Raw genomic sequence first — 9,513 nt, 5'->3', positions numbered from 1 at the left:
TATAATAGGGGCATGCCTTTTGTCTCCACCGGTAGGAGCGTTTCTGTTTTTAGTACGTGAAAAAATTATAACCTAATTTTTTTTATATGACGGTGTACACTATAGTTATAATAGGCATCATACCAATTTTCAGGAAATTTTGAATATTTTATGGTGCTGAAAAAGACTTCAAAATAATTTATTTCAAGCGCATTTAAAATAGCCTTAAAAACAACATGCTTTCATATTTTCGGTATATGGATAAATTACAATTTAATTTTTTTAAATATAACGGTGTATAATGTAGTTATTTAATATCTCCACAATTTTTTGGGAAATTTTAAATAATTTACAGTGCTGAAAATAAGAAATATGTTGTTTTGAAGCTTGTTTCATACACGCATGAAACAAGCTATTTTGAAGCTTGTTTTAGGTATCATAAATTATTTAGAATTTTTTAAAACTGATGGAAGTCCTAAATAACTGCAATATACATCGTCTAAAAAAATTGATTATAATTTTTTCACGTGCCAAAAATAGAGACCCCCCTACCGGTGGGGGCAAAAGACATCCCCCACTGTAGTCGTCTCCATATTAGAAAATTCTTACCTTTTGTCCCCTACCGGTGGGGACAAAAGGCATGTACTGCAGAATTTTTCGATATATATATATTTGTACTAGAAAACATAACCGCGCTTCGCGCAGTTATTTGTAATGATTAAGAAAATATTGTGTGTAAGAGATTCATTTTCACCATACTTGTACAACATGCTCTTTATATGGATACATAAGGGCGTCTTGACCATAATTTTTTTTCACGATGGTGTTCATTATATAGTGAGCCTCCTGTAGATTTTCGAGAAATTCTGAATCATAAAAGTGCCGAAAATAAAGTTCAAACAACTTGTTGTATTTTGTCAAAAGATTAAAAATAGGAATTGATAGATAGATTATTTAAGCAATGTATTTTTGCCGATTACCTATTTTGACCCTTTATTTTTAAAAATTAACCTTTGGACCCATGGATTTATTCAATACATGACAAAGGCTTCGAATCTCTGTAGGAATATCATTAATATTTGAAGACAATCTATTAAACAATTTGTGCGCTGACATGTCTAGTGACTTTTTGTTGTGTACGAAAGTATACGCAATCGTAACAAGTAATATAGTGATAAATCAAGTATCGTTTCCACGATGACTGTTATTAACTACTAAAAATGAATCTTTAATTATAATTGATTCGACAAAGAATTAATTCAAAATTTATAAAACTAAGGGAATAAAACAATAACATAATAAAATAGAACAATAGAGAATCAATACTAAAATTAAAATTCAATGGATTAAGAATTAGGGTTATTAATTTCATCAACTATCCACCTATGTCTCTCTAACGTGAATTTAAGAATTCCTATCTCTATTGTGATAGTAGATTACAATTGTAAATTATATTCTTATTAGGACTTATAATTCTCTACAATAAGAAATCTCCTACATCTCTGTGGTAAACTAACATATTGCAGGCATCAAGCACGTAATCCATAAGCTACACAAATCATACGGGTACTCTCGTCCAATATAAATCTATGATTATTTGACTATAGCATATTTATCATTCACTTCTCAGATCTCAGGTTAAAGTCATATAAATCATGTAAATGGTGATTAAGCATTCACAAGCATTAAACACAAGTCAAACAATTCACAATATGTAGGATCTTGGAATTTAAATCTATATGCATGCTTCCTATTATTTTTCCAAACACATAATAGAAACATAGAATAACATGACATACATATGAACATTAGATTCGTAAATTAACATAAACACAAAGATGTAGAAACTTACGAATACGCAGCGGAACTGGAAAAAATCATTCCTTCAATCTCTCTAACCCTTGATTCCTTTCTGTAGCAGAGTATTATCAAGAGATTGAACTAGATCAACAACATAGTCTTCCTCACCAAGCCTTTGATCAACCTAGAACTAGTGTGGGCTGGTTCTCAACACATGAGATAGAGATCTAGAAGAGAAGAAGAGGTAGTGACTAAGAAAAGATTAAAGTGTCTAGGTTTTCACTTACCCAATGAATACTCTGACACTGACTTATCAAAACCCTAGATATCATATTCCTTATATAGACAACTTAGTGGGCTTTATTTAAATTTAAATTAATTAAAATAATAAACAAAAAGATAAAAGCTTTGGGCTCCCACAAATGGACTTGGGCCCAATACCTTTATTTTGAATTTAAATCCCAATTGGGCTTAAATTCAAAACCTTTTATTTTTTAATTAATTAATTAAATCCTTATTCAAATTAACTAATTATAATTTGAAACTTGATTTAATATTATTTATTTATATTGACACCAATTTATCAATATTAATAAATTTACCCAAAGATTCTATTTTATTCTCTAAATCTCATATCTTTGTAAATTTTCCAAAATTGACCTAGTCAACTTTAAAAAAAATCCTAATTGATAATTAAATCAATTAATTAAGACATTCTAGATGATTTACTCAAAGGTGATGCGGGGACCATGGATCCATGAAATCAAGCTCCAATAAGTTACCATGAATTTATTTATGAATAATTTCACTACCTCATTAATTCCTCGTGACTCCACTATAGACTCAGAATTGAACTCTTGAATTCATAGAACGTATTTTCCAAACCATAAATACGTTATCCATTGTTATAACCATTACAGTTAGTCAATCCTCTATCAATGACTTACTAATGAAGTGGGTGCAAATTTCTGTTTTACCCCTCATCAATATTTTATCCTTAACTCCCACTAAGTTCCTTATAAATGATATTTCTGTGAACTTAATCACAAAAATGAGACCTCAATCATTTAACCTTTTGAACAAATCAATTAAGGAAATCATCTTTTCACTTTTCATACAGAAGTTATAGATTTCATATCTATGAATAATACTCCCACTCAATTACACTACTAAATCTCCAAGATGTAAGCATGGGCTAGACCATAGGGTAAGCTGGTAACGAACAAGTCACAAGATTTAAATAATATAATTAGCAGAATATTATCACTCATAATTAAGATCGGCTTAACCTATGGTCAACATTGTGACATTGATTAGATTTGATAACTACGATACTTATTTATCAATCAATAATCAATATCAGTCCTAGTCCGATGTAACCAAATGTTGGGGTTTTAAGCCCTAATTAAAACTCAAATTATTTGTAATCTCATTTTATTATCAATAAAAGAATAGAAATTTTTTTTTGACTTGGTTAATCACTTTGCTCACATGTTTCATTTTCATGATTATTTGTTTAATATAAACTTCTATTAAATCTCGAGCATATAGCTAATCTTATTTATAGTGACATAATCACAGTGGAATATAATATATGATTATATGTTCAAAATAAGTTAGTCCTAAGATTAGTCAGTGCACCTGATTTACACTGACTTGCCAATCTACGATATGATCTACTTACACATTACAGTGTTATGTTCTTTCCAGAACATTAGCAAAGTAGATAAGATCGGATGTATTTGTTACATCGGACAGGACCGATATTGACAGTTGATAAGATAAGTAAACATACCGTTATTATCTATTCTAGTCATATCATATAGTTGATCATAGGTCAATTCAATCTCAATTCTGAGTGGTTAGTATTCTAACTGATTGTATTATTTAAGTTCTTTGACTTGTTAGTTACCAACTTTCCCTACGGACTAGCCCATACTTACATCTTGGGAACTAGGTAGTATAATTGAGTGGGAGTAATAATCATAGATATGAACATCTATAGTTTTTGATGAAGAAGTGAAACGATGGTTTCCTTTTAGTTTGGTTCAAGGTGTTAAATGATAGAGATCTCACTTCAGTAATTAAATTAGTTTTTTGAAATATCATTTACAAGGAACTAAGTGTTTTAAGGATAAAATACAATGAGGGGTAAAACGATATTTTATTCCTATCTTATTGTAGACCGTCTATAGAGGATTGAGTGACAATTATGGTTGTAACAATGGATAATTAATAGCGTATCTATATTTGTTATAAAGCGTTCTATGAATTCAAGAGTGCAATTCCGAGTCTATAGTGGAGTCACGAGGAATTAATACGTCAGTAAATTTATTTGTTAGATTTATGATAACTTATTGGAGCTTGATTTCATAAGCCCATGGTCCCCATTGTACCTTGGATAAAATCATCTAGATAGTCTCAATTAATTGATTTAATTATCTTGGTTTGGTCCAACGCTCAACAGAGACAGAAGACTCCCGAGCCTCCTGATGAAAATCCCCTCCATTCGATTGAGCAACCATCCAGCTATCAAGATAAGTAATTGCCTGAAACACCACCCTTTCTATCCTAGCTTCTTTGGCCTTCCAAACTCGGTCATTTCGGGCTTTCCAGATTGCCCAACAAACAGCTGAAATTTTGCCAATCATATCGGCGGTGTGTTGAGTACAAATATCTGCAAACCAGCTATTGAAGGTTAGAAATCCCCTCTGCGAGAAGCCAGCCACCACCTTCGACAGACATTGTTTAGCAAACGGACACTCCACTAGGTAGTGGAAAGTGGTTTCAGGGCCTCCACGACAAAGAGTACAAATGTTATCTACAGGCACAAATCTCATTTTCAGATTGTGAGCAGTGGGTAAGCAATGACTAAGAGCCCTCCACATGAAATTCTTAATTTTTGGGGGAATTTTTAACTTCCAAAATTTACCCCAAAAACTAAGGCTGTCATTCATCTCCCATTGACCATTGAGCTCTTCAAGAAAGTGGTATGCACTTTTAACTGAGTAAACCCCATACTGTTCTTTCACCCAATACCACACATCTCTGTCTTCAAATTCACTCAGAGGTATGCTCCGAATAAGAGTCCTGTCCCTATCATTAAAGAGATCCTCCAACATTTCTTCATCCCATTCTTTCCTGTTATTTTTCATTAAGCTGGAGACATAATTATTCTGAAGACCTGGGTGAACCGAATGGACAAAAGGGTCATTCGGGTTAGGAAGCCAAGGTTGATTCAAGATGGGAATATCCCTCCCCGATCCAACCCTCCAACGAACCCCTCGCCGAACCAAATCTTGAGCCGCCAGAACACTCCGCCAGATGAAACTAGGGTTAGACCCCAAACCAGCCTCCAAAAACGATCCCCTTGGGTAATATCGAGCTGAAAAAATTCGTCCCACCAGAGAGTTAGGATTTGTGAGGAGCCTCCATCCCTGCTTACCTAACATGGCCAGATTAAACTCCTTCAATTTTCGAAACCCAAGGCCACCTTTGTTTTTGTGAAGAGTGAGTTTGCCCCAATTCTTCCAGTGAATCCCTCTTCTTGCTGAAGCCGATGTTTGCCACCAGAACTGGCTCATAAACCTCTCCATATCCTTACAAACACCATCTGGTAATAAAAATACGCTCATGGCATAGGACGGCAAGGATTGAGCAACCGATTTGATAAGAATCTCTTTACCTGCTCTTGAAAGTAATTTACTGTGCCAGCTTTGAATCAGTTTTTTGACTCTTTCCTTTAGAAACCCAAACACAGCACTCTTTTGTCTCCCTACTATATTCGGCAAACCCAAATACTGAGTATACTCATTAGCTTCCATCATATTAAGGACCCCAAGCACATCTGCTCTCTCCTGCTGCTCTGTATTTTTACTAAAGAAAACTGAAGATTTCTGGAGATTAATCCTTTGCCCCGAAGCTCTCTCGAAAGTGGCCAATAAATCCATAACTATGCTAGCCTCCCTGACATTTGCTTTACAAAAAAGATAGCTGTCGTCAGCAAAAAGAAGATGAGAGACCATAGGAGCCTCACGTGCCACCTTGCATCCATGTAACCATTTTTTCTCCTCTGCTTTTCTGATGAGACCCGATAGCCCCTCTGCCCCAATAATGAATAAATACGGTGATAAAGGATCACCCTGCCTGATCCCACGTGTCGGAATGATAGGGCCATGCATTTCTCCACCATGAACAATCTTATAAGTCACCGAACGCACACAGTCCATAATCAATTGAACCCACCGGTCTGAAAAACCCATATGTATCATTATCCTCTGTAAAAACTCCCATTCCAGCCTGTCATATGCCTTGCTCATATCGAGCTTCAAGGCCATATACCCCCTAGTGCCTTGCTGTTTCCTTCTCAAGTAATGAAGAATCTCAAAGGAGATCATAACATTGTCAGTGATCAATCTACCCGGGATAAACGCACTTTGGTGGTCGGAGACTACAGTCCCTAGAAGACCTTTCAATCGATTAGCTAGCACTTTGGTAATGATCTTCATCAAGACGTTACAAAGAGCTATGGGACGCAAATCCCCCATAGTCACTGGATCTTTTTTCTTGGGAATAAGAACCAAATTGGTCTCATTAATCCCTCTAGGCAGTAAGCTATCACTGAAATAATTTCGAACCACCTGGATCACGTCTGGCCCAACCACAGGCCAACATTTCTGATAAAAAGCTGCTGTCATGCCATCCGGTCCCGACGCTTTGTCCGGGTGCATCTGAAATAAAGTATCTTTAACTTCAGAATCCTCCACTGGCCGCACCAAATTCAAATTATGCTCCTGCGTGACAGTATGAGGAATGCCTGCTAAAATTTCCTCAACTTCTGTGTTCTCTGATGCAAAAATCCTTTTGTAGTAGTCAAACATAATCTCAGCTAAACCATCTCCCCACTCTTTCCACCTGCCATCCTTCCCTTGAAGCCTGTGTATTTGGTTATTCTTTCTACGAGCACTTGCCGAGGCATGAAAAAATTTACTATTCATATCCCTTCCTTTGAGCCACAGTTGCTTAGACCGCTGTCGCCAATAAACCTCCTTTTGATGGAGTATTTCACCGAGATTACGCTTTGCATCTAGGAAAGCAGCCACCGACTGAGCATCGTTTCGATTCCTGAATCGCTTCATAGTGAGCTTGCAAAGATGAATACGATTCCGAAAGTTCCCCGTGATGGTATGACCCCAGCTTCTAAGGGCTCGCTTGTAGGCATCCATTTTTTCTTGAAACGAAACCAAATCAGGCGAATCCCAGGTTCCTTTTACGATATCCACACAGCTCGGCTCTCTGAGCCAAGCGTTCTCAAAGCGAAACGCAGAAAAGCGATAAGAAATGTCTCTGTAAAGCGGGTCAAGAAATAGAGGACTATGATCCGACGTAGCCCCCTCCAAGTTGAATAAACGAGCTGAATGGAACCTATGCATCCAGCTTGCACAAACCATTGCCCTGTCAAGTTTAGCCTGTATCCAGTTTGACGAACCTTTTCCCCTTTCCCATGTGTAAGGATGCCCAGAAAGATCCAAATCATGCAACCCACATTCCTCAACTGCCCTAGCAAACCCCTCAATCAACCCTGCAGGATACGGATTACCCCCAAGCTTATCCAACTGACTAATAACATTGTTAAAATCGCCAATCAAACACCAAGGCAACAGGGATTCATCCTTCAACCGACGCATTAGATTCCAGGTATTTCTACGAAGAGCCCTATTTGGCTCACCATACAATCCTGTCAACCTCCATGTCTCCAGACCGCCTATGCTAACCTCAACATCAATGTGATTATGCGAATAACCTCGAACTACAATCTCATCCATGTTCTTCCATAACAAAGCTAGACCACCTCCCCTGCCCACTGCATCCACCACAAAACACCCCTCAAATTGTAATTGCCTAGCCACAGCTTCTAACCGATCTTTATAACAAATAGTCTCGCACAAAAAAACAATCTTGGGTTTCTTTTGATATATAATATCTTTTAGGAATTGAACAGTCCCTGGGTTCCCAAGCCCACGGCAATTCCAGCTTAGGACGCTCATGATTGTCGGCGAGCCCCCCCCCCCAAGGAACCCGCACCATATCCGTTTTTTGATACTGCATCCTCCTGTCTGTTTTCATTGTCACCAGTTGACCCATTGATATCGGATGAGTCTATATGATCCTTCTCACTTTCAACCCCAATGCCCATCTCAACATCACTTGTCTTCCTCATCTCGCTGCTCTCCACGTGGCTAGCTATTTCAGTTCTCCTTCGTTTTGCTTCCAAGAGCACCTCATTCTCCTCTTGGAAGATTCCTTCATTACCCGTATCTGGTACAATATTCTTTCCCTTGTGATTCCCATTCAATGCTGCATTACTGCCTCCATCATGAATGCGTATCCCTGACATACCGCCTACCTGCTCGGGATTTCTGATCTCTCTGCCACCCCTACCATGAGTGCCTACACTGTTGATCCCTGCCCCTGATCGCCCCTGCTCATCCAGATGAATCTGCGAAACCAACCCCGCTACCAACCACTTTGCTCCAGCCGCATATTTGATACGTTTCGGAGCCGCCTTCATGAACAATCCATAGTGCTTGACAATGGTGTCGGCTGGTTGTTCAAAGATTTTCGGACAATACCTCTCAGAGTGGCCTATGATACCACATATAAAACAGAACATAGGAACAAATTCATAATTGAAATTTTCCCAGCATTCAACCCCCGCTTTCTTCTTCAGTTTCTTCCTTCTCTTGAGAGGGACATCAATATCGACAGTAACCCGTATTCGAAGGTTCTCCCGCCAGACCCCTATGAAGTTGTTTTCATCACTTTTGACGAACGTACCAATGAAATTTCCAAGGTCTCGAACAATCCTTTCCGACATGAACTCCAGATGCAAGTCATGAACTTGGACCCACATGTCCAACGTATGAAGATGGACCTCCCTTGGTATGTCTCCTGGCTTCAGTCTTGCAAATATTAGTGGAACTTTATTGAACGTCCACGGGCTTCCTTCAAGAACGCGTTCAAGATCAATGGAATGATACAGTTGAAATAAATATCGATTCGGACCAATTTCTTTGACTTAAAGACCCTTCCCTGGCTTCCAGAGTAGAGCCATCATGTTTCGCATGGCTTCAAAGTCGACTGGATTATCCACCAAGAACCGCCCCACTAAGCACCAACGTAGATCAATCAACGGGTCGTCAATGGCCGATTCCTCATATTCCGCTTCAGCGTCCTCTCCTTCCAATAGTTGCAGATCCGCACATCTAGACGTCAACTCTGCCACCTCTTCATCTCTGTCAGCCATTGTATCGCCACCAACCCCAGTCAAACCTTGCTTTCCAAGAAACGAAAACTTTCTGTTGACCTTCGATGACTCACGCGAGAGAGAAAACATACGACCTAGTCACCAGACTAGACTTTTTCTGTCTATTAGAATATTATTCAAAATGAATATTAGAATATTAAGATTAATTGCGATGCATCAATTTTCACGGCTGAAGGGCGATTTGGCTATGGGTGGATTGCGAGGGATCACATTGGTAATCTTCTAGAGGCAGCTTTGGGCTCTAGAACTGGTAGTGTTTCTCCTCTTCTTGCTGAATCAATTGGCCTGAAGGAGGTGCTTAGCTGGATCAAAGAAAGGGAGGCGGAAGTAGTAACCTTGCATCATGTTCCTCCTCTGAGTTATGTGATTGAACTGGATTGTCTTCAGTTGGTCCAGGCGATGTGTTG

The 9,513-nt window shown here is 38.2% G+C and overlaps 1 protein-coding gene across 1 annotated transcript; it reads right to left on the bottom strand.

Moving 5' to 3' along the window:
• Positions 1 to 4,217: 4,217 nt before the first annotated feature.
• Positions 4,218 to 9,085, bottom strand: LOC133796201 (uncharacterized). Its single transcript, XM_062233680.1, has 3 exons — positions 8,866 to 9,085; positions 7,858 to 8,784; positions 4,218 to 7,702 (listed from the first exon to the last, which is right to left on the bottom strand). Exons 1-3 carry the CDS (start codon positions 9,083 to 9,085, stop codon positions 4,218 to 4,220), a joined length of 4,632 nt encoding a protein of 1,543 aa, XP_062089664.1.
• Positions 9,086 to 9,513: the final 428 nt, after the last annotated feature.

The sequence above is a fragment of the Humulus lupulus genome, chromosome 8 (assembly GCF_963169125.1).
Source record: "Humulus lupulus chromosome 8, drHumLupu1.1, whole genome shotgun sequence".
In the NCBI taxonomy this organism is placed as follows: Eukaryota; Viridiplantae; Streptophyta; class Magnoliopsida; order Rosales; family Cannabaceae; genus Humulus; species Humulus lupulus.
This window is presented reverse-complemented; position numbering and strand designations above follow the sequence as displayed.

Excerpts from the sequence above, each read along its gene's own strand:
- LOC133796201 (XM_062233680.1), bottom strand. The coding sequence starts at position 9,085 with ATGGCTGACAGAGATGAAGAGGTGGCAGAGTTGACGTCTAGATGTGCG. Across the intron at positions 8,785-8,865 it reads ACTCTGGAAGCCAGGGAAGG|GAAGCCCGTGGACGTTCAAT; the intron begins GTCTTTAAGTCA and ends GCGTTCTTGAAG. Across the intron at positions 7,703-7,857 it reads AAAAAACGGATATGGTGCGG|ATCGGTTAGAAGCTGTGGCT; the intron begins GTTCCTTGGGGG and ends TTTGTTATAAAG.